Source organism: Stigmatopora argus, chromosome 7 (genome assembly GCF_051989625.1).
Source record: "Stigmatopora argus isolate UIUO_Sarg chromosome 7, RoL_Sarg_1.0, whole genome shotgun sequence".
In the NCBI taxonomy this organism is placed as follows: Eukaryota; Metazoa; Chordata; class Actinopteri; order Syngnathiformes; family Syngnathidae; genus Stigmatopora; species Stigmatopora argus.
Window position 1 is genome coordinate 8,145,522 of NC_135393.1, and position 24,501 is coordinate 8,170,022.

General features: G+C 38.2%; 1 protein-coding gene across 8 annotated transcripts in view; it reads left to right on the forward strand.

Moving 5' to 3' along the window:
* The window catches only part of LOC144077099 (myosin-10), a 46,424-nt gene that overhangs the window by 11,252 nt on the left and 10,671 nt on the right, over positions 1 to 24,501 (forward strand). Inside the window, exons 5-44 of one of the 8 annotated variants that reach the window (XM_077604567.1) lie at positions 801 to 903; positions 1,056 to 1,085; positions 1,315 to 1,329; positions 1,607 to 1,624; positions 3,679 to 3,771; positions 3,935 to 3,998; positions 4,090 to 4,188; positions 4,371 to 4,514; positions 4,757 to 4,852; positions 6,507 to 6,625; positions 7,354 to 7,506; positions 7,607 to 7,780; positions 7,869 to 8,042; positions 9,426 to 9,540; positions 9,728 to 9,790; positions 11,585 to 11,778; positions 11,917 to 12,038; positions 12,108 to 12,177; positions 12,251 to 12,411; positions 13,015 to 13,123; positions 13,199 to 13,330; positions 13,424 to 13,630; positions 13,706 to 13,843; positions 13,990 to 14,113; positions 15,377 to 15,548; positions 16,270 to 16,482; positions 16,562 to 16,706; positions 16,828 to 17,034; positions 17,102 to 17,206; positions 17,824 to 17,976; positions 18,041 to 18,289; positions 18,391 to 18,603; positions 19,062 to 19,274; positions 19,339 to 19,500; positions 19,574 to 19,702; positions 21,368 to 21,456; positions 21,540 to 21,663; positions 22,466 to 22,555; positions 22,640 to 22,758; positions 22,859 to 22,967. In XM_077604567.1, the coding sequence (XP_077460693.1) occupies positions 801 to 903; positions 1,056 to 1,085; positions 1,315 to 1,329; positions 1,607 to 1,624; positions 3,679 to 3,771; positions 3,935 to 3,998; positions 4,090 to 4,188; positions 4,371 to 4,514; positions 4,757 to 4,852; positions 6,507 to 6,625; positions 7,354 to 7,506; positions 7,607 to 7,780; positions 7,869 to 8,042; positions 9,426 to 9,540; positions 9,728 to 9,790; positions 11,585 to 11,778; positions 11,917 to 12,038; positions 12,108 to 12,177; positions 12,251 to 12,411; positions 13,015 to 13,123; positions 13,199 to 13,330; positions 13,424 to 13,630; positions 13,706 to 13,843; positions 13,990 to 14,113; positions 15,377 to 15,548; positions 16,270 to 16,482; positions 16,562 to 16,706; positions 16,828 to 17,034; positions 17,102 to 17,206; positions 17,824 to 17,976; positions 18,041 to 18,289; positions 18,391 to 18,603; positions 19,062 to 19,274; positions 19,339 to 19,500; positions 19,574 to 19,702; positions 21,368 to 21,456; positions 21,540 to 21,663; positions 22,466 to 22,555; positions 22,640 to 22,758; positions 22,859 to 22,967 (5,209 nt within the window). Of the gene's footprint in view, positions 1 to 800; positions 904 to 1,055; positions 1,086 to 1,314; positions 1,330 to 1,606; positions 1,625 to 3,678; positions 3,772 to 3,934; positions 3,999 to 4,089; positions 4,206 to 4,370; positions 4,515 to 4,756; positions 4,853 to 6,506; positions 6,626 to 7,353; positions 7,507 to 7,606; positions 7,781 to 7,868; positions 8,043 to 9,425; positions 9,541 to 9,727; positions 9,791 to 11,584; positions 11,779 to 11,916; positions 12,039 to 12,107; positions 12,178 to 12,250; positions 12,412 to 13,014; positions 13,124 to 13,198; positions 13,331 to 13,423; positions 13,631 to 13,705; positions 13,844 to 13,989; positions 14,114 to 15,376; positions 15,549 to 16,269; positions 16,483 to 16,561; positions 16,707 to 16,827; positions 17,035 to 17,101; positions 17,207 to 17,823; positions 17,977 to 18,040; positions 18,290 to 18,390; positions 18,604 to 19,061; positions 19,275 to 19,338; positions 19,501 to 19,573; positions 19,703 to 21,367; positions 21,457 to 21,539; positions 21,664 to 22,465; positions 22,556 to 22,639; positions 22,759 to 22,858; positions 22,968 to 24,501 lie in introns of those variants that run through there. The other 7 variants (XM_077604571.1, XM_077604569.1, XM_077604568.1 and 4 more) reach the window with 7 other exon arrangements.

Genomic DNA, 24,501 nt, shown 5'->3' on the forward strand with positions numbered 1-24,501 from the left:
TGGCATATGCTAAATTGTAGTTGTGTTAAAACCCCAGACATGCTTTTCCTCCATTTGAACATTTTTGTGGGCTTAGAGGATTTAGAACAATTTCCTTCCCTTTTGTTTGTTTGTTTGTTTGCAACACCACAGGAGGAGCATTTTTATGAACTTAAAAAAAGTGTGTATGTATATATATATATATATATATATATATATATATATATATATATATATATATATATATATATATATATATATATATATATATATATATATATATATTTTTTTTTTTTACTTCAGTGCTGAGTTCTAGTAGCAAGCGGAGGACAGGGGAGTGGCTTCTGCTTGCGAATTTCAGCGTGGATTTTCACATTTTTATGAACTTCCAAAAAAAATTGAATTAACCCAAAAAAAAATCCCCCGGTAAAAAAACTCGATGTAGTGAAGCCACGATAGTTGAACCCGCAATATTCGAGGGATTACTGTATATTTTTATGTTATTATGACATAGTTTTAAATGGGAAGATTTTCAGATGGTGGTGTGCCTTGCGAAAAAGTGTGGCACACAAAGTTGGGAACAGCAAAAGAAAGCAAGTTTGGCATCTATTTAACCACAACTTCCTAAGATCGACCAATTCATGGAGGAACACATTCTGCTCCTAAGGAACACATTGTTTATGCTATTGTTGAGAGTAGTGTTGCTTCGTTGTTGCTTTTTAAAGTAGCATTGGGATTGGAGAGTTGGGTAGGTCGTTCCAGCATAGGAGTTTTGCAAAGTTGATCTGAGCTTTATCTAATTTGTTTTGTCTCACACACAGTGGAGAGTCGGGAGCTGGCAAGACGGAGAACACAAAGAAGGTCATCCAGTACCTGGCACATGTTGCCTCCTCCCACAAAGGAAGGAAAGACCACAACATTCCTGTGAGTATAACCTGAGTAAGAAAATCAAATAGTTTCAATGAATGTCCACATTAATAAGTGAAAGATATACTGGGATTGCTATTGGGTTCGGATATTCCTATCGAAAATGAGTGATACTAACACTTGACAATTTGTTTATTTGTAACAAACAGCCAGAATCTCCTAAACCAGTGAAACTGCAGGCAAGTCTCTATTTTTGATTATGCACCTTTTCATTTATTTGCATGCAACAATCAAACAATATTGCATTATATTAGGCAAATATTTTTAAATAGCAATCAGCCATTAGCTGGTGGAAAACAATCTGTTTCGAAATGAAAACAACAATTTATTCCAGCTGGATAAATTTTAAACATGGAATTTCTTGTTTTGTTTACGTCTTTTACTTGTCTAAATCTTTTTTACTGTCAGACGCAAAATGCAGTTGTAAGTACTACTTTTAATGAGAAGTCATACTCTTAAAAATCCATTGTGTCTCACATACATATAGTATGTTGTCTATGTGAATGTGGCATCATTTATTGATGTTCTTTACTTTTTGTTTATTTTTAGGTATTACATTTTTTTTTTCAACTATTATTCTCAAAAATTTTAAGATGATCCTTCGAAGCACTAACAATACTTCAGAAGTCTTTTACATTTTTACATTTACTCTATTTTGACTTTGACGATAATAACACCTAAATCCCCTCATGTTCCACAGAATGGAGTCCTCTTTTACGTGAGTAGATTGAAGCTTCATATCTGACTGACCTTACTCACAAAAAAAGGGTGGCGCTACCAACTCTGCTTCCAACACACTTTGTTTAGAAAGACTTAACACTTTCATATATGGTCTTCTGCTGGTCTATAGATGCTTTTCATCCACATCCATTCATTTGCGGTGGTTCTCATTTATTTTCAGCACAGCACGAAACTACTCTGACTGATTTTCTGTATTTGGACCCTCCAAAGTTAGATCACTTGGGCAAATTGATCTGCTTACTCTCCATTGTTTTCAAGATATAATTTACGGACTCTCCGTATCAACTTTGTCATTACCAGATTGAAGTTTCCTTCTACTTTTCTTGACATGAAAAGCAGATGTTTTACTACTGAGTACACATCTTCACCTGAAAAGCTTTAGCTTTAACTGATCTTTTACTCTTCTCAACCTGAAAAACAGTGAGGTAATGCAGAAAAAGATTGAATAATTTGAGAACCTCAGAAAGAATGGGTGCCCAATTCGGTAGCATCTGCACAACAATTGGAGTCACTTATTGGTGGCTGTGTCAATTATCAGATGCATCACTTGTATCCATGCATCCAAAATGTGGGTCAGCTAAAGTGGACCCCCTCTGGCTTTATAATCGGCTTGATTTTTTTTTTTCGTGCGCGTCTGTTTTTTTTGTGACCCAAAGGGGGGGCGGTTTGATACTCTTTTAAGTACAGGTTTTTTAATTTAAAATCCCAATCTGCACCACATGATCACTGAGTTAAATAAAAACACATAACTGGACTTTTACCAGCTTTTAGTCATTGTCCAGCTGCTCAAAGACTCAATTTAAAGCATGAAGTCTGTTCCAAGTCTGACATCACATGCCTCAACACTGATCATATTACTCTTTGTGGAAAATGGCCCCTTTTAAGATTCTCAGCTATTCTTAAAATTTGGCAAATGTATTCCCCAGAAAAAAATAGCAGGAGAAAAAAAATGTCTTTCCCTCAGCATTCTTAATTCTCTGGTTAGGATTTAGCACACAATGTGGCTGGAGTTGGACAGAGTACAGATGTGCCACATGTTTAAACAGCTGCAGTGTCAGTATATTTATTTATTTAGCTTCTCCAAAGTGTCCATTTCGACTGCCGGTTCATGGAAAAAAATCTCTTTTGTCTCTTAAGAGAGCCAGAAATTACATTTTCCGAGATACCCATTTGTTAATGATCTTTTTCAACATGCCCCCTTAATAATTTAATGCCCAATTTCAACAAAAAGAGAAGAAATTTAATTTTTAAAAAAAATACGTTTCAGAGTATAGCCACACTGAAGATTGCAAGACTGTTTAAATAGCTCAACACAACTATTAATACACTTTTGTATTATTGATATTGTGTACATTTGCCCCCAAAATATAGCACTTACGGTTAAATTATTTTCACGCAACCATTTTATTTTGATCTTAAATAATTTTTATTTTTACAATATTTAGAATAGTATTGCATTTCTAATGTCCATGGGTTTAGTGAAGAAATTCTCCCTAAGAAGGAAACAATTGGTAAGAAATTAGAACGTTACTTTGAACAATACCATGTGAAATCTGAGGTTATGGTCAATTATGACATTCAGGTAGTTCAATACTCAGTTAAATTAGGTAAAAGTACTTAAAATAATAAATATTTACGTTTTATCTTATTTTAAATGTCTGTTACTTCCCGTTAATGTTTTTGCATTTTTGTGCAAAAATAGGCAATTTGAATGGATGTTAAACAGTATGCAATGTTCAATCAACCTTAGTTGTTCATTTGATGAATTCTATTCTTTTTTTCTTCTTCCCGTGCTACTGTCATAATCTATCCAGTCCTGCTTTGTCTACTTACACATTGTCAATGTGTCTGTCCTGCTTGTATGATTCTGATTCACATGACATCCAGACGTTTTCTGCTTGGCTGCATGGAACTTTATTTAACTGGAAAAATCACTGACGCACAATTATTTTGTCATCATTGCGCTTGTTGTTCTTTGAAATGAAGTGATGGCAAAGCATCGCTGTAACACCTTGTTTTTTTTCCCTACAGGGTGAACTGGAACGTCAGCTTTTACAAGCCAACCCCATCCTTGAGTCATTTGGGAACGCAAAGACGGTGAAAAACGACAATTCGTCACGTTTTGTAAGTGCGAGATTATTCTTATCTCTTCAAGTCCATTCTAAGTGACCACATGTCATCACCTAGTTGTTTCATAACAAAGTACAATGTACTTGAAATAAATTAATACCAACATGTGAGAAATTGACATGCATAGTTTGAACCCTAACCCTATTTTCTGTTCCAGGGAAAATTTATCCGCGTCAACTTTGATGTCACTGGTTATATTGTTGGAGCCAACATTGAAACATGTACATTTCCTTTTTTCATCATCATACTTGTAGGATGGAAATCAGATGCAGAATGTTTAGATTTTTCTCTTTTTGACCATTTGACCTTCAGATTTATTGGAGAAATCTAGAGCCATCCGTCAAGCCAAAGATGAACGTACCTTCCACATTTTTTACCAGCTGTTGGCCGGAGCTGGTGAACACCTCAAATGTTAGTATACAATAAAGGTACTCCATTGTATTAGTTCTACCTCAAAGTACACATTTTGTGGATAAAAGCGCTACACTCCTTTGATGAGTTCGATGAGCCCACACCTAACTCATGCCAGTTTTTGGCATCCCCAATGGATCAGTGTTTTCTGGAGGCTGATTCCTACATTCTTTTGTCCACAGCTGACCTGCTTTTGGAGGGATTTAACAACTACCGTTTCCTTTCCAATGGCAACATTCCAATCCCGGGACAGCAAGATAAGGACAACTTCCATGAGACCATGGAGGCAATGCATATTATGAGCTTCTCCCATGAGGAGATACTGGGTATGTGTCCATCGGAATAAGTGTTGGTAACCATAAACGAGACTCAGACAAAAGAGTAATTTAATGATGTGACAGATTCACTATGTCATCTATTGAAGACAGGCCATACAAAATGGATGATTTTTTTTCAATTGTCTTGCTAATATCTGAGATGGTGGTTCTTTTGACTATGTCACATATTGATTGATGTGAGGAGAACATGGGACATCATGTTAAATGTTTTTTTTTCATTGTTTTCTTAGCCATGTTGAAAGTGGCGTCCTCCGTACTACAGTTTGGAAACATTATCTTTAAAAAGGAAAGGAACACTGACCAGGCCTCCATGCCAGATAATACAGGTAAAAAAAAAATCCTCTAATATGCTTTGCCGTAGTCTTGTTTTTTTTTTTGCAGCTCTTTGCTTTTTCCTCTTATTGTTTTGGCAAAACTAAAAAACTTATTAGTGTTTTAAACCTTGATTTCAAAATGTGTTACTTTTTGTTGATGAATGCACAACCTTTTCATAAGTAAAAATGTAAAAGTTGTTGTCCCCCCCAAAAAAAGAAAAAGCTTTCCAAAAATTGAAAATGAAGACTGACAGACAAGTAGATATGTTTTAAACCGTTCAAAAACAGGCTTAAGCATGTGCTGTGTGATCAAAATATGGATAAAGGTTCTTCCCATAAGATACCATGCTGAAGTTAGCAGATGCAGGCTGACTAATTACATTTAAAATGAGAAGATGTCACATATGTGAACATATGACAAAAACTGCAGTATTTTCATCGTCACACGTTTTTGGCTTGTCACAGTCATAATGAAAATGTTCGTCAAAGAAAGTAATTTTGTCATAGTTAACAAAAACAACCCTGCTTTGATTTTATTTTCCCCTGTATAGAGGTTGGCATATACTATTCTGTGTAAAAATACTAAAGCAGGCTGGAAATTCAAACACATGCTTTTACCTTTCAACTATGTCTTCCATCCATAATTTGACACCTGTAACCTTAGACATAAGTTTCCCCTCTTTTTCTCTTTCCATCTAATCTCTCCCACACTGTGATCTATCTGTGTGCAGAGAATCACAGGATGTGGATTTATGTATTTTACTCCTCAAACCTTGTCAACCTGCTATTAAAGCACATAATTCTGAAGATTTACTCCTGAAAGGAAATGGGGTCCATTTCCTCCAAATGTGGCTGTGCATAGCTGTCCTTGTAAAATGTAGAGAGATATACACACACACACAGAAGGAGAATGAGCAAAGAGTGCCAAAGATGCAGCTAGGCAAAATATTCCCAAATGTGACTAGCAGGAGCCAGTACTAGGCAATGTTTCTTCAAGGAGAGGCTCACTGTCTGATTCAGACAGCTTTCTTGCACTCTTTTCATGAGCTCAGGACAGTTACTTTTTATGTTCTATACATCAGGGGTGTCAGACTCGGGTTGGTTGGCGGGCCGCGTTAATGTCAACTGAATTTCATGTGGGCCGGACCATTTTAGATAAACTTAGATGGACTTTTTATAAATGCATTAAAAGAACTGGATGAAAATCCCTCAATATTCAGTTTTTTATAGATCTAAAACAATGTTTATTTTAGCTTTTTTTAAAATATATTTTTAGATTTTACAAAATGATTTTTGAACTAAAAACACAGAAAAATTGATTAAAAAATTACAATTATTGATTTAAAAGGGGGAAAATCAGGAAATTTAATATACATCTATACTCTTCATTTTAATTTGATCCTAAAACAGAACGTCGGCAATCATGATTTACTTTCCCGGGCCACACAAAATGATGCGGCGGGCCAGATTTGGCCCCCGGGCCGCCACTTTGACACATGTGTTCTATACAAATGGTAAAAACTGTCATACAATATAAGGGACCGCGACCCTCGTGACAGAAAATGAATATTCTGATTTATTAAAGAGCGAGCACTGGTTAAAATGCATACAGCCTGTTTTAGGGAATGTTTGTTGTTTTCTTGCTGACCTGTTTTCCATTTTTCAGCCGCTCAGAAGCTTTCTCACCTGTTGGGCTTGAGCGTCATGGAGTTCACCAGGGCCATCCTCTCTCCAAGGATCAAAGTGGGAAGAGACTATGTCCAGAAAGCTCAAACCAAAGAGCAGGTTGGTATTCTGTGGACCAAGCATCACTAAACGTACAGCTTAAAACATACTGTAGCTTTTGCTCAGTGCAGAAATTATGTTTTAGGAACATTCTGTACTTCCTCAAATTTTGATCAGCTATTGTGCATTTTAATATCACCACTAATATATTTAATGTATTTGCTGAACTCGAGGTTGCACTTCTTTTCAGAGTTTTTCTGGGCTGATTAATTACATTAACTGTTAAGCTATTTTTGCATATTGGCACCCAACTTTCAGGCACATTGACTATGATATATGTCCAATCATGGGGCTCTGTTCCTCCTTCTGTTATGAATTGAAATTAGATTACCAATATTCAATGGAAGCGAATGAGTGTGTTACTATCTGTTGTTCTCGGTTTTATCGGTATCACTATAATGTATAAAGTCTGTGCTTGATCAAATTCCCACCAAAAATGCAACTTCTATTCTGGTCCAATTTATTCTCTGGTGTGACTGATGGAAAATATGATTATTCCCTGAGTTAGATATTCGAATGAAGTAAGTCCCTTATACAATACTTGCCTCTTTCCCGCTCAGTCAAATTGAGAATGTCAGCATAAACTGTTGTCTACCATGTGCTGTTTCACTATAGCCTAATGAAGGGCAATACAAGTATACTGATCAGGCTGTTCATAGCTCTATACAATGTCACTATTTGCATAAGTTACTGTTATTCTATATAACCACTCTGGATCCTTGCTCCAGGCTGACTTTGCTGTGGAGGCTTTGGCTAAAGCAACATACGAGCGTCTCTTCCGTTGGCTGGTGCATCGCATAAACAAAGCTCTGGATAGGACCAAAAGACAGGGTGCCTCCTTCATCGGTATCCTGGACATTGCTGGCTTTGAGATCTTCCAGGTTTGACTGTGTTTATTGTCTCTTTTGGATGTTTGGCTCACTTGGAGCAACAACATTGTTAATGAATCAATTGTAATGGTTTCCCCGTTTTTCTTAACAGCTGAACTCTTTCGAGCAACTGTGCATCAACTATACCAATGAGAAGCTGCAGCAGCTCTTCAATCACACCATGTTCATCCTTGAGCAAGAAGAGTACCAAAGGGAAGGAATTGAGTGGAGTTTCATTGACTTCGGCCTCGACCTGCAACCCTGCATTGATCTCATTGAGAGGCCTGTCAGTAGTCACGTCTAAATGACTTTTAGTTTTATGACACAAACAGCCTTTATTCTGAGGGTTTGAAGTTCTGTTCCTGTTCCTCCAGGCAAACCCCCCAGGGGTGTTAGCTCTGTTGGATGAGGAGTGTTGGTTCCCCAAGGCTACAGACAGGACGTTTGTGGACAAGCTTATCCAGGAACAGGGAACACATACCAAATTCCAGAAACCACGCCAACTCAAAGACAAAGCTGACTTCTGCATCATACACTATGCTGGAAAGGTACATTTAATTTTTTATTTTAAAAATCCATAACGTGTTTATTAAATAGTTGGTGAGTGGCAGTCTACTTTTAGTGATACATAATGTTATAGCCTAAGTATTCCTATCCCTCCATGATTATATGTAATTGGAAAGATGGTTCTGCTCTGATGCAAGCTACTCCTGTGGTAGAAATAGGAGTGAAATTACTACAAGTAGTTAGTTATGCAACAAATAGCATCTATCACACAGCGAGAGGGACCAGCTGAAGGAGACATCTGCTTAACATTAAAGGCACCGCATACAACTATCACTGAAAACCACAAAGATTTGCAATTTTGTGTGGTTGGTGGAAAGAATTCTGAAGTGCAGCGCCACATTGCCAAATCTTCAATAGTAGCTATGTGCAAATGATCCGATGTGAACTGAAGAGTTCACTATGTTCCATGCACAACTTTGAGTGTACTGTCTAACTTATAGCTACCGTAATTACTCGAATATAACACGCAGGTTTTTGCAAAATAATTAATTCCAATAGTTGGGGGTGCGTGTTATAATCAAAAACTATTTTTTTTTTTTTTTTATTTTATTTTTTTTTTATTTATTTTTTTTTTGTGTCTTGTTACATGGCCCTTAGCCTGGTGCTTTTTCTTGCCAAATAAATTGAATTGAAATTGAATTGAATAAAATAAATTACAAATTTTCGATCGAAAAAAGCATTGTCAAACTCACTTTGACGCACAGATTTTACGTCATCTCGTAGAGCCGACGCACGGATTTTACGTCATCTCGTGAAGCCGAGACCACCACTGCCCCCCTCTAGCCTCGTACCCGTCTCAGTTCACCCTCTCTCAGTTCAGTGTTATAATCAATAACTAAAATAAATTACAAATTTTCGATCGAAAAAAGCATTGTCAAACTCACTTTGACGCACGGATTTTACGTCATCTCGTAAAGCCAATCGGATGATGTGTTGTGGGAGGAAGAGGAAGTGGATGAAGGAAGCGTGGACGTTGATAGGATTCTCAACGAAGAGATGTATGAGAGGACAGACAAAGAGAGAGAGGAACTTTTCATTTGAAGGATTCTAATGAATAAATTTGTTTGAACAAAACAATCGTGAAACGAAGAAAAAAAGGTAAGATTTCTGATTTTCGTCAGCGGGAAATTTTAGGTGCGCACTATATTCGAGTACTGCGTTTTTCCAGATTTTTTTGGCCCAAAGTTATACCTGCGTGTTATTTTCGAGTGCGCGTTATATTCGAGTAATTACGGTATGTCTTTTCTTGCTACTGTCACAATAAAATTTCCCGAATACAGGATGAATAAAGTTATCCAATCCAATCCAAATGGAAGAAATTCTCCATCACAGAGGTTACAAAATACTAGCGCCTATTTCCTCAGGTGGACTACAAGGCAGACGAGTGGTTGATGAAGAACATGGACCCCCTCAATGACAACGTGGCTACACTCCTGCATCAGTCCACGGACAAATTTGTGGCGGAGCTGTGGAAAGATGGTGAGTCATTCCAAAGAAATGAACGCAATTTAAAAAAAAAAACACAAATTAAAAAGTGACAATATATCTGAACAATTCACTACTTAAGGGCTTCAGTCACCCAAGCTACAAGCAGTCTCACTCACTGAGCTGATCTCAACGACCTCTTTAACATCCCTCCTTCCCTTTCTCTCTGTCTGTGTTATAGAGATTCAGACCATTCAAAGGGCCTCATTCTATGACAATGTCACTAGTCTGGATGAGCCAGCAGGTGAATAGTAGTGTCATGGCAGACCTGGGCCAAAATAATAGTTGCATTATAAATACAACATGTTCAAGTACAGCAACAACAGGTTGATGTGACAGCCTGTTAGTACATTTTAGCCCAGATCTGATGGATCTATGTGTCATGCTTCAGACATTGTTGCCATTTGCTTAAAGACTGCATGGCTCCTTGTCTTGGCCATCAGCAGTAGCAATAAGTAAGCCTTGAGCTAGAGTAGAATATACAGTAGTACCTTTAGTTTAATTTGTATACATTTGTTTGCTCATATGGATCTGTTGTTCTATTCCTAAACAGGGGCATAGCGCAGTTGTTTGGATTTTTACTAGCTTATAAAGTGGTCCTTCTCCTGTTGTATTTTAAAAAGCAAGGTAAATCAAGGACTCCAGAGGTAACATTGAATGACATAAATTTCTTGCCTTTTATCAGTTGGGGCCAATTGAAACCAGATGCCATTTGTGGTGTTTTTATTGGCCCTGAGCTGAGCTTTGGAAAGTTCACACAGCCGGCACATATTGCATTGCTTCAGTCTGAAACTCATTAAATTCTTGTGACTATAATTCATCCAAAGTTAGGTCACAAGTGAGTTGATGTGTCACTTTGGTTGGTGGGCTTTATGACAATGTGCCTGCTCTAGATAGTTTTTGAAGATGGACTAAACAGGTTGATATTCTTTGTCATGTGATTGAGACCAAATACTAATTTCTTTGCTATGTAATTTTGACCTGAGTTTTTGCTTGCTTATGTTTAAATGAATGCTTCTGGGGCATGGGGCAGTACTTTAATAGCTCACATTAACAAAAATAGTTTTGTATACCTTTAAACAAACTCCTTATCGCCCCGAAAAGGAACGTTTCAATCATTAAGTATTAACTGACTGCTGACACTTACGTACACGTCACAATGCTTGGTGTTGCATGTCAGACTTTTCCAAAGGCAACACTCATGCCATGTAGAGGCAATGCCATTTACAAGTTGTTGGATATGCCATTGAGTTTTTTTTTTGTTATCAGCACAGCATTTTGAGTGAATGTTTCCTGATTTTCATTTTATGGAAAATCGATGTCATCTTTGTTGTATTAAGGCTGAAAATAGTGCACATAATAAGTATGCATACGTACATTATTCCCCACACCTTACATTTTGGTTGTACGGGCCTAGAAGTTGTTCAAAATTCTGCATGAGCCTGGCTTTTTCCCCTCTGTCCTGCTTCTGTTCACGTTCCAAAGATGCAAATTTATAAAAATCAAGATAATTTAAATTCATTGAGATGATGCGCAGTTGTTGTGCTCCAAGCGTCGCTTCTTCCTCAATCCAAAATCACATTATTTAGGGTCTGGTCAACATTACGCATCAGCGACAGTAAATAAATCTTAATACTTTACATCTAAGACTTGCATTTAAAGTAGAAGAAAAGTGACCAACCTCTTGTCAGCACTTACCAAGTACGCCATCAGATTGCTCTTTTAACTTGCCCTTTTTTTGTATGGCATTTTTGCATTATACACCAAATAACTTAAGTTATAAGCATGCTTTTATTGATGTCAAACTCTTCACTCAACTACTCCAGGCTTGCCAAACTTAACAATTGAAATGAAATGAAGCAACCTATACTTAGGATGCTAGTTTGTGTATCAGCTGCTATCTTCCGGTCATGCATAGTGTTCCTGTCATCCATCTTCATTGAGCCTTGTAACTACATCACCACACCAGTCAAAGTTGCTTCCTTTCCTCCCAAGTCTCATACTTCTAACACGTTTTTTTGTCATCTCCGCCCGTCAGTGGATCGTATAGTGGGCCTGGACCAGGTGGCAGGCATGAACGAGACTGCGTTTGGTGCCACCTATAAAACAAAGAAGGGCATGTTTAGGACCGTGGGTCAACTTTACAAGGAGTCGCTCACCAAACTCATGGCCACGCTGAGGAACACCAACCCCAACTTTGTCCGCTGTATCATTCCCAACCACGAAAAAAGGGTAAATATACACTTTAAACATACAATCATTGAAAATGATGTTGCTTGTGATTTTTGTTGTTGTTGTGTTTAGTGGTACCACTGCCTTCCAAAGAGTTGGGACCTGTGGTCAAAACTTTGAATATTTGTCTTTTTCCAGGCAGGGAAACTGGAGCCTCATCTGGTTCTGGATCAGCTGAGATGTAACGGAGTTTTAGAGGGGATACGAATCTGCAGACAGGGCTTCCCTAATCGTATTGTCTTCCAGGAGTTCAGACAAAGGTGACGTTCAATGTTGTCTTTTTGTATTGTTGCATTACACTTTAGCTGAATTTTCCCTTCTGCTTCTAGATATGAAATCCTCACTCCCAATGCTATCCCCAAGGGCTTCATGGATGGGAAACAAGCTTGTGAGAGAATGGTAACCAATTTGCTGATTGTAATTACTGTTGTGATGACCATTTGCCGGTAAAAAATTATTGTTCTTTTCCTAGATTCGAGCACTAGAGCTGGATCCCAATCTATTTCGCATTGGCCAAAGTAAAATCTTCTTCAGAACCGGCGTCCTGGCTCACTTGGAGGAGGAGCGTGATCTGAAAATCACTGACATCATCATTTACTTCCAGTCTGTGTGTCGTGGATACTTGGCACGCAAGTGAGTTAAATAAAGGGATCTTGCCAGATGTGTATATTGTATCCAGTTTTAGATTAACTCATTGGCTCCTTTGACTGCGTTAGATGTCCAATCCATATTGCCTGGGAGAGGCTGGCAGCAAATAATAAAAGCCAGTCCTACCAGTTTAACTGAATTGAACATAAGGGATGTGTGTGTCAAGGTCAATGAGTTAAAAACTATGAAAAAGGAAAAGAAAAATTCAGAATGTTACTGGAGGCCACAAGCAGTGTATATCTGTTTATAAGGATTTTAATTGTATTAATTTAGTTGATATTGTATTTAGTTATACATATATAAGTGATATATAAATTGTTTTATTGCAATAATGATTAATAAAGAATCAAAAATACATGAAATAATTTTATCATAGTCCTGGCGTCCATATTTGTGGACATCAGTGCCTTTTATGAGGTTGTCTTTTTAGATCAAAAGTAGTCACTTGCCCCATAAATGATTAAAGATCAATGCAAAAATTGTTAATGTCACATGCTAATTTATTGCCATGGATGAAAGATAGAGGTCTGCACTTTCTAAGTGCTCTCTGGGTTTTTTAAAGATTGTCCTCCTATTTTTCTCCTTTAGAGCATTTGCAAAGAAACAACAACAGCTAAGTGCCCTGAAGGTTCTTCAGAGGAACTGTGCTGCTTATCTGAAGCTGCGACACTGGCAGTGGTGGAGACTCTTTACCAAGGTGAGAAAACCCTCACCTGCATCTTCTCGTAGTGAATCTTCCTTCATCTTACATCAACTTATTTTTTCCCGTCAGGTGAAGCCCCTCCTGCAGGTTACTAGACAGGAGGAGGAGATGCAAGCCAAAGACGAGGAGCTGATCAAGGTGAAGGAGAGACAGCTGATGGTGGAGAATGACCTCGTGGAGATGGAGAGGAAACACCAACAGGTTGACATGTCCATTATTTTAAACTAAAGCCAAATTGTTGTGGTTAAAATTTTCCTAAATAGTGGTAAATTCCATACATTTCCATTTGGGCAGCTTTTGGAGGAGAAGACGATTCTTGCAGAGCAGCTTCAGGCAGAAACAGAACTTTTTGCTGAGGCTGAAGAAATGAGAGCTCGTCTGGCCTCCAGGAAGCAAGAGCTTGAGGAGGTCCTCCACGACCTGGAGTCCAGGGTGGAGGAAGAGGAGGAGAGAAATCAAAGTCTGCAGAATGAAAAGAAGAAGATGCAGTCACATATTCAGGTTTGTTTGTTGTAGGGGAAATCTGCCTTTAAGTGCGTGCAGCCTAATTGTTGCTGATCTTTGTCTTGTGCTAAGGACTTGGAGGAGCAGCTTGACGAAGAAGAAGCCGCACGGCAGAAGCTTCAGCTCGATAAAGTGACCGCTGAGGCAAAGATCAAGAAATTAGAAGAAGATATTGTGCTGCTTGAGGACCAAAACACTAAGTTCCACAAGGTGAAGAGAACTATTTCAACATGAATTTATAATGGCCAAATAATGACTAGGGACATTTTGTTATTAAAGACATCAAACCTGACACCAGCAAACCAGCCTCAAAGGCCAGTTGAAAATATTTTTTTGTATGTGTATGTTCATCACAGGAAAAGAAGCTTCTGGAAGACCGAATCAATGAAGCCACCACTATGCTTACAGAGGAGGAAGAAAAAGCAAAGAACCTGGGAAAGCTAAAAAATAAGCAGGAGATGATGATGGTGGATCTGGAGGGTAAGAGAAATGACTTGGAGTTTTCTCAATTTTAGTATTGTTTGGCACTTAGCAATAATAATAATAATGAATTATTTTTATAAGCCATATTTTATTCATTCGCCTTTTTATTGAAGCCAAGTTGCGTTTGTATCATTTCAAATATGTATATCAAATTACACTCTACGTCAGGGGTGTCAGACTCGGGTTGGTTCCTGGGGCCGCTTTAACGTCAACTTGATTTCACGTGGGCCGGACCATTTTAGATACTGTAATATATAGATTTTTTTTAATAAATGGATTAAAAGAGCTGGATTAAAAGCCCTGATTATTCAATTTTTTTATAGATCTAAAACAATGTTTATTTGAGCTTTTTAAATATATTTTTAAATTTTACAAAATGATTTTTGAACTAAAAACACAGAAAAAATGGATAAAAAAATACAATTATTGATTCAAAAGGGGGAAAATCAGGAAATTTAATATACATCTATATGTACTCTTCATTTTAATTTGATCCTAAAACAGAAAGTCGGCACTCATGATTTACTTTCCCGGGCCAAACAAAATGATGCTGCGGGACAGATTTGGCCCCCGGGCCGCCACTTTGACACATATGCTATACATACTGCAATGCAGAATTATCCAATCTTTTTTCTGCAGAGAGCTACTTTTACAAAACAGAATGGGCATGGAGCTACCACTCATTTATGAAACATACTTTCATATCTTATTTACCACAAAAAAAACTTCAAGAGAATTTTTCAAACAATGGTATCAACAATACATATTTGGTGTAAAAACTGTTGTAGCACGAATAAATGAAAGAAACATTTATTTCTCATCACACAAAATAAAAACCAAAATACTTTCAAAACAAAAATTACAACAAATAAATCATTGTTTTTGTGTTGTTATTTTCTTGAAGGATGGATTTCATTATGGTTTTGGTATTTGCTATCCCGTTGCATCGGTTTCTCGCTGAAAGGCTTGCCCTGTAGATCATGCACACAGTTCTATCATTTCAATTTATAAAACAAAACTTTGCCTACCGCTCATGAAAATACTAAATTCAAACTTTTTGTTGACAGACATATTTTCCGCCATGTACGCAGCTGAACACGAGCACAACTGGTTTAGAACGGTTTCACAGATAAAAGAAATAACTTGGAGGCCGGACACTTTTTAAATTTATGTGGAGCAGTTAACTCGAAGTTGACGTCGCTCGCGGGCGACTTGTTTTTGGCTAATGGAATATGATCATTGTGGTTTGGGTTCCTCTAGAGCGTCTGAAGAAGGAAGAGAAAACTCGTCAGGAGCTTGAAAAGGTCAAGCGCAAGTTGGACGCTGAGGCGACAGATCTGCAGGACCAGATTGCTGAGCTCCAGACGCAAATTGAAGAATTGAAGATGCAATTGGCCAAGAAGGAAGAGGAGCTGCAGGCTTCTTTGGCTAGGTACAATTGGGTTTAAGCTTCATGTTAAATAGTCTAGGTTTTGTTTCAATTAGTCCTTGGATGACTTTTTTAAGTCCAAATTTCATCATCCAATAAAATAAACAGCATATCAGACATTTGGCACTTCTTGCCATTTGGTGACTTGCGCTTGCCATGTACTTGCAAGCAGTTCCTTTTTCCAGTCTTGAATACTGCATTTTCATGGCAACCACAATGCAGAGTGCTCAACTGCCTGGATTCCACAAAGAGACGTGACAGGCAAAGATCAATGTTGACCGGGTCAATTGTGTCTTCTGCCCTTTATCAGCCAAACATTGACCCTAACCCTTCCAATTTTCTTTCTCAACATATGATATTGTTGAGACCCGTCACTATACCCAACATAGCCTATCTAATATTTAAAACTTAATACATTATTGATAACAATGAAGTTTATTTACAGGAAATATTAAAAAAAATAGGCATTGGTAAAATCTGAGGTGTTTAAATAAAAAAAACCTCATAGCGATTATGTAATTCTTTCTATCAAGTAAAGTAACATTTAAAACTTAACCATTATTGATAACATTTAAGTGTATTTACAGAAAATATTTAAAAATAGGTACTATTGGTAAAATCTGAGACGTGTTTTACTAAAAAAACAAAATCTCAAAGCAATTATGTAATTCTTTCTGTCAATTAAAATACACATCCTTTCTTGTTCCTGCACATCTTCTATTAGGAGTGATGAAGAGACTGCTCAGAAGAACAATGCTCTCAAGCAGATCCGAGAGCTGCAAGCCCAACTGGCCGAGCTCCAGGAGGATCTGGATTCTGAGAAGATGTGTCGAAGTAAAGCTGAAAAACTCAAGAGGGACCTCAGTGAGGAGCTGGAGGCTCTGAAGACTGAGCTGGAGGATACGCTAGACACGACCGCCGCTCAGCAGGAACTCAGGTGCTTATTAATTGATGCTGCTCAAACAAATTAGGAAGAGAGAAACCAATCTTTGTTCTTTGCTTCCTTCTCACTCAAGGACCAAGCGAGAGCAAGAAGTCGCTGAGCTGAAAAAAGCAATTGATGAAGAGAGCAAAAACCATGAGGCCCAAATACAGGAAATGAGGCAGAGGCATGGCGTTGCGCTGGAGGAACTGTCTGAGCAACTGGATCAGGCAAAGAGAGTGAGTTTTCTTAGAAGGGGGCCATAACAGGAGTGGTCAAGTTGGGATTGGCAGTCAACAAATGAGAGACAGCAATTGTGATCTGATGTCAGAACATCACTTAAAAACATGTTTTATGCAGTTCAAATCCAATTTGGAGAAGAACAAGCAGTGTCTGGAAAACGACAACAAAGAGTTGGTCTGTGAGGTGAAGATCCTGCAGCAGACCAAGACAGAGTCTGAACACAAAAGAAAGAAGCTGGAGTCCTTGATGCAGGAGTTCACGGCTAGAACCACTGAGATGGAGCGATCCAAGGGAGAGATGGCCGACCGTTCCCACAAACTCCAGGTAGACTTTCACATCAAACTATCGCTAGATAAATTTTGGCGAACTCTCATTTCATGGGCTCCCCTAGATGGAGCTTGACAATGTGTCAGCCTTGCTGGAGGACGCAGAGAAGAAGGGAATCAAACTGGCCAAGGATGCTGACAACCTAGGAAGCCAGCTGCAGGATGCACAAGTATGAAATTCGACAATGTCTAATGGCACCTTTTTTTCTCAAAACAAAACCAGAAGTTTCATTTCACACATCTGAAAACTGCATCAAAATTCAATAAATTGGACAGTCAGCATTTGTTTTTTTTCCTATCACATGATTTCACAATTACTTGTGGCATATTCTAATAGAAATCGTGTCAAAATTAACAAATATTTAAATTTATACAATTTGCTACTCCTATTTGTGTTGAATTATAATTTAATGTACAAAGGAATTAAACTGCCACTTTGTGAAAGCTTGAAGTTAGAATTCAACAAATTTTTCATCAGAAATGAGCACTTTCATGTAACTGGGATCCAAAAGGAAAGGAGGTAACAATCAATAAAGAATATTAAAATATGATCGCAACATTTCAATCGTCATGTCTGAGTTTAACCAGATGTGGTTAAACTGAGGTTTAAAAGTGGGTCTCCTTTTTACACTGCTTTAAAAAAAAAAGAAAAGAAAAGCCCGGAGAAAGCACTAAGGGGAAACACTGGTGTGAACATGTGCACAATCTTGCACAAACACATTTGCAAGGTACAACATGATGTTAGGTGCATTATCATTGAGCAAGTGTGTCTGGCTGTGTCCTACAGGAGTCACTGCAGGAGGAGACTCGCCAAAAGCTCAACCTGGGTAGTAGAGTGCGTCAGTTGGAGGAGGAGAAGAACACCTTGCTGGAGCAGCAGGAGGAAGAGGAGGAGGCACGGCGCAATTTGGAGAAACAGCTGCAGACGGCCCAGGCTCAGGTATGAGATGCAAATCTCTTCAAACAAGATCTTTAAGTATTCAGAAATATGTTACTTGTTGTAGCTGATGGAGACCAAGAAGAAGCTGGAGGAGGATGTGGGAGCCATGGAAGGCCTGGAAGAGCTGAAAAGAAAACTCCAGAAAGATGTGGAACTGAGCAATCAGCGTCTAGAGGAGAAGGCCATGGCCATGGACAAGATGGAGAAAACAAAAAACCGATTGCAGCAGGAGCTGGACGACCTAATGGTTGACTTGGACCATCAGAGGCAAATTGTGTCTAACCTGGAGAAGAAGCAGAAGAAGTTTGACCAGGTTGTCACAATGACCGAACATGCTCCGTTTTGAATTTTAAAAAAATCCTGCTCTGTCGATTCTTCTGAATGTGACTGCCATGTCTGCATTGAACGCCACAGATGTTGGCGGAGGAGAAGACTGTGTCGGCCCGGTACGCTGAAGAGCGTGACCGTGCGGAGGCTGAGGCCAGGGAGAAGGAAACCAAGGCCTTGTCCATGGCCAGGGCTCTGGAGGAGGCTCTGGAAGCCAAGGAAGAGCTGGAGAGGTTCAACAAACAGCTCCGTGCAGAAATGGAGGACCTGATGAGCTCCAAAGATGATGTGGGGAAAAATGTAAGTTGCCGGTTTCATCCTTTAGACCAGGTGTCTCAAACCGATTCCGCAGAGGGCCGCAGTGGGTCCTGGTTTTTGTTTCAACCGATCCAGTGTCGACATTTTAACCAATCAGGGTCTTCTAAAATAAGTAGCACCTGGCTGCAATCAACTGATTAACTGATTACGCTTGCAAAAGGGGTCCACTTGTTGGGTTGGAATGAAAACCTGCACCCGCTGCGGCCCTTTGAGGACTGGTTTGAGACCCCTGCTTTAGACTATCCAGACACCAATTGAAGGAGAGGTCTTAAATTTCATAGCACCAGCCTGAATTTGTAATAAAAAGTCATAAAACTGTCTTTCTTACCTACTGGTTTAAAGTAATTTGGCTTGTAGGTATCAAATATGGCAGGACAATGTAAAAAGCTTGAAGTGGACCTTGATTGGAGCTTGATAAGTCTGGCTGTTGCTCTTCACAGGTCCACGAGCTGGAGAAATCCAAGCGTACACTGGAGCAACAAGTGGAGGAGATGCGAACGCAGCTGGAAGAGCTGGAGGATGAGCTGCAGGCCACCGAGGACGCCAAATTACGTCTCGAGGTCAACATGCAGGCCATGAAAGCTCAGTTTGATAGAGACTTGCAGGCGAGGGACGAGCAAGGCGACGAGAAGAAGAGGGCGCTGGTCAAACAGGTTTGTCTTTGGAACCTTTGTCTTCGAGCCAAGATGTGAGTTGAATGTGGTGTGCTGTGAGCAGGTGCGTGAAATGGAGGCAGAGTTGGAGGACGAGAGGAAACAGAGGACCCTTGCAGTCGCAGCCAAGAAGAAGCTGGAGATGGATCTCAACGAGCTGGAAGGACAGATAGAAGCAGCTAACAAAGCCAGAGACGAGGCAATGAAACAACTGAAGAAACTCCAGGTACATAGTCTCCAATACTTTTTTTTAAACAGCTGTATCTCAGCCACAGTCTGCATCTACTTTTTTTTTTTAGACACAGATGAAGGACTACCAGAGGGAGCTGGAAGAGGCGCGGGCCTCCAGGGATGAGATCTTCACGCAGTCCAAAGAAAATGAGAAGAAACTGAAGAGTCTCGAAGCTGAAATATTGCAACTACAAGAGGTCAGTAAACAAACATTATGTTGAACTCTGCAACTATTGTATGTATAGTAAGACTCTTAGATTGTTGTTTTTGTTAACAACAAAACTAAAGAAAAATGTATCGTCTTCCATTTCCCAATTCATAATTCGTCAATAAATTATGGAACCATTTTTATCATTGTTCCATTACAGGGTCACATCAGAATTAGCGATCGACCAATATGGGTTTTTCAGGACCGATTATTAGTAGGTAAAGGAGGCCGATAACCAATATTTGGAGCCGATATTCATTTGCAGTAAAATTGTAAAAAAATAAAAAATAAAAATAATAATACAAAAATAATAATAATAAAAGCCTTCAATGTTCGGGAACTTTATTAAATCACACACTGTATATATTTATACATAGCAAATAACAAATATAAAAACATACATAAATACATGCAAAATAACAAACCAACGTACATACATACAAATAACAAACATACCATACATTCCAAGTATACATACAAAATAACACGCATACATCCATACAAAATAACACACATACATACATACATGCATGCATGCATGCATACTATCATGAATTCATGCATGCATGCATACTATCATGAATTCATACATGCATGCATACATACATGCATACTATCATAAATTCATACATACTTTCATACCTACACTCAGACATTCATACATTCACTCATACACACACATTCACTCATACACTCACACATTCATACATACATACACTCACACTCGGACATTCATACATACATACAGAATTACATTCATTGATACCTTCATGCATACATACAGGATTACATACATTCATACATACATTCATACCTACACTCAGCCATGCATACATACATTCATACCTACACTCAGACATGCATACATACATACACTCATACATACATATCATACATTCATTCATACATACATGCATGTATGCATACATACATACAGAATTACATATATTCATGCATACATACATTCATGCATACATTCATACATACAAAATTTCATTCATACATACATACATTCATACATACCTACATACATTCATACATACCTACACTCAGACATAAATACATATCATACATACATATCATAACATACATATCATACATACATACACTCATACATACACTCACACATTCATACATACATACAGAATTATATTCATACATACATAAATACGTGCATGCATACAGAATTACATACATTAATGCATACCTTCATGCATACATTCATACCTACATACACATACATTCATACACATACTCATGCATTCATACAAATACTCATGCATACATTTATACATACAATCATACATTGATACATACATAAATACAAATTTACATTCATACATACACTCAGACATACTTACATACAAAATAACATGTATACATAGATACAATCATACAAACGTTTGTACATTGATACAAACATTCATACATTGATAAATACATTCAGTCTTACATACATACATTACGACATACACTCATACATACATACATACATACACTCATGCATACATTCATTTATACGTACATTCATACATACACTCACATACATACAAAATGTGTTTGTTATTTGGTATGTATATTATTTGGTCAGGAAACAACACAATGAATCCCTTTTTTTACACAATGGCATTGAAACGTGAAATGTTATTCATAGGACCACGCGGCGTCTGAACGAGCCCGTCGGCACGCTGAACAGGAGCGAGATGAGCTGGCTGACGAAATCTCCAACGGCACTTCCGCAAAGTCGGTGTCAAGCACGTATATCCCGTCAGTTGCTGATGTTGTAGTTTCCATACATCTTAGTTTTTTTTCCCTCCCCTCTCAAGGTCCATGTTACTTGAAGAAAAGAGGCGACTGGAGGCTCAAATTGCCCAGCTGGAAGAGGAACTGGAGGAGGAGCAGGGAAACACCGAGCTGCTTAACGAACGCTTCAGAAAGAGCACAATTCAGGTAAAACAGGGTGATGTATAATGTCGTTTATTCTTAGTCACTACGTAAATGACAGTCAATGCCATGTGCATCTCTACATTAAAACCCACAAACTTTTATTGTGTTCTACACACTCCCAACTATTTCTTTTACACTTCTTTAATACTTTACAGGCTTAGCAAGTGACCAGTTTTGGTCATTTAAAAAAAAAAAATCAACGAAACTTGCCGTTCATACTGCATTATGGGACATGTAGGCCACAATATCAACATTTAGTATACAAGTCTAGCAAAGCCAGGTTTATTATTTATATTATAATCACATATTTTTATTAAATATGCGTTTGTATGCATTATTTTTTTTAATCTTTTGTATTTAATTGCCTGCCAATCAGTGGCATCACTAGGCCTATTTTAGTTGGTCCTCAGTCACCCTAAAATATTTAGCCACCAAAAAACAAACATAAATTAAAAAAATACTTTTCTTTTACATTAACATTCCTTGGTAAAAAAAAGTCCATGTATTGTAAGGCTTTTCTTATATAATATTAATTCTATTTTTATATTATATTCTATTATTTTATTTAGACGATATATAAAAAAATGACCATGTATAGTAAGGCTTTTGTTATATCATAATTCTATTTTTCCTTAATTTTTTTAATGTAGACGATTTATAGTAAGGTTATATTTGTTGAAAAATTGACCATGTATAGTAAGGCTTTTTTCCCTTAATATAAGACGTATAACGGCGTTTTTCATGGGGGAAAAAAGCATTTTAACTCCTGTTGTATGACCTTTTCCAAACATGATGCTTTCTCTAGCTGGAGACTGTAAATACAGAGCTGGCTGCAGAGCGCGCCGCGTCCCAAAAGAGCGAGAACACTCGGCAACAGATGGAGCGCCAGAACAAGGTCCTACCTACGTCTCAAAAGCATTCTGTTGCCATTCGCTCACTTCCGTCTACTAACTGGATAAGTCTCGTGGGTCCCGCACAGGAGTTGAAGGCCAAGCTGGCGGAGCTGGAAGGCTCGGTCAAATCCAAATTTAAGGCTTCTATCGCGGCGTTGGAAGCCAAAACTCTGCAGCTGGAGGAGCAGCTCGAACAGGAAGCAAAGTAGGTGCTCACGTCACTTCTTCGCGGATTGGATGATGTCCATCCCCGCTAACGCCGTCCAATTTTTTTCCTCCCCTTTCACGTCGGTGGCCGTCTTCAGAGAGAGGGCAGCAGCCAATAAGTTAGTCCGGCGCACGGAGAAGAAGCTGAAGGAGGTGATGATGCAGGTGGAGGACGAGCGCCGTCATGCTGACCAGTACAAAGAACAGGTAAGCCCAGATTTGAAAACATTTTCCCCCTCTTTCAACGTAACGAGGTACAGGTCAAGGATATTATCCAAACAAATAGGGCTGTGTAAAAAAAACTCAGCAAAATGGACAGCAAAGTTCGTACATTCATAGCCATATATTTCTGAAACCTCATTCATGTGAAAAACGACATAGGAGAGGAATGCTTTTTCCCTAAAAAACGACATAGTATAGTATGGCTTTTCCCCCTAAAAAACGACATAGTATAGTATGGCTTTTTTCCTTTAAAAAACGACATAGTATAGTATGGCTTTTTTCCTTTAAAAAACGACATAGTATAGTATGGCTTTTTTTCTTAAAAAACAACATAGTATAGTAAGGCTTTTTTTCTTAAAAAACGACATAGTATAGTATGGCTTTTCCCCCCTAAAAAACGACATAGTCGAGGAAGGCTTTTTCCCTAAAAAAACGACATACTATAGTATGGCTTTTCCCCCTAAAAAACGACATAGTATAGTATGGCTTTTTTCCTTTAAAAAACGACATAGTATAGTATGGCTTTTTTCCTTTAAAAAACGACATAGTATAGTATGGCTTTTTTTCTTAAACGACATAGTATAGTAAGGCTTTTTTTCTTAAAAAACGACATAGTATAGTATGGCTTTTCCCCCCTAAAAAACGACATAGTCGAGGAAGGCTTTTTCCCTAAAAAACGACATAGTATAGTATGGCTTTCCCCCCTAAAAAACGACATAGTATAGTATGGCTTTTTCCCTTTAAAAAACGACATAGTATAGTAAGGCTTTTTTTTCCTAAAAAACGACATAGTATAGCATGGCTTTTTTTCTTGAAAAACGACATAGTAGAGGAAGCCTTTTTTTTCTTAAAAAACGATATTGTATAGTAAGGCTTCTTTTCTTAAAAAACGACATAGTATAGTAAGGCTTTTTTTCTTTAAAAAAATGACAGCAAGTAAGGCTAAGAGAGTCGGAGAATAAATCTGACTTCTAGTTGTTGCTGTGGTCCACTGGCAAAATCATTGGGTCAGAACATGAGGTGGGAATCAGGAGTGAGTTCAATTCCACTCGTTGCAATTCTCAAATTGTTTATTGAGGTAATGAAAAGGATAAATACAACTTTACAGTGGTGCAGTGGCAAAGACAATGGGTCAGAACTTCAGGTGGACTCAAGTTCAAATCAGAAGTGAGTTTGATTCCACTCTTTGCAATTCTCAAATTGTTTATTGAGGTAATTAAAAGGATAAATATAACTTCCAATCACATCATTTCAGAAGACACTGTGGTCCAGTGGCAAGAACAATGGGTTGAAATTGAAGTTGGACACAAGTTCAAATCTGGAGTGAGTTCAAGTCCACTCTTTGCAAATCTCAAATTGTTTATTGAGGTGATGAAAATGATAAATATAACTTCCAATCATCTCATTTCAGAAGTCACTGTGGTCCAGTGGCAAAGACATTGGGTCAGACAGACCTCAAGTTAGTGGATTTGACTGCCATGTGGGAGATGGGGTTCGAATCCCGCTCTCGTTTGACTAA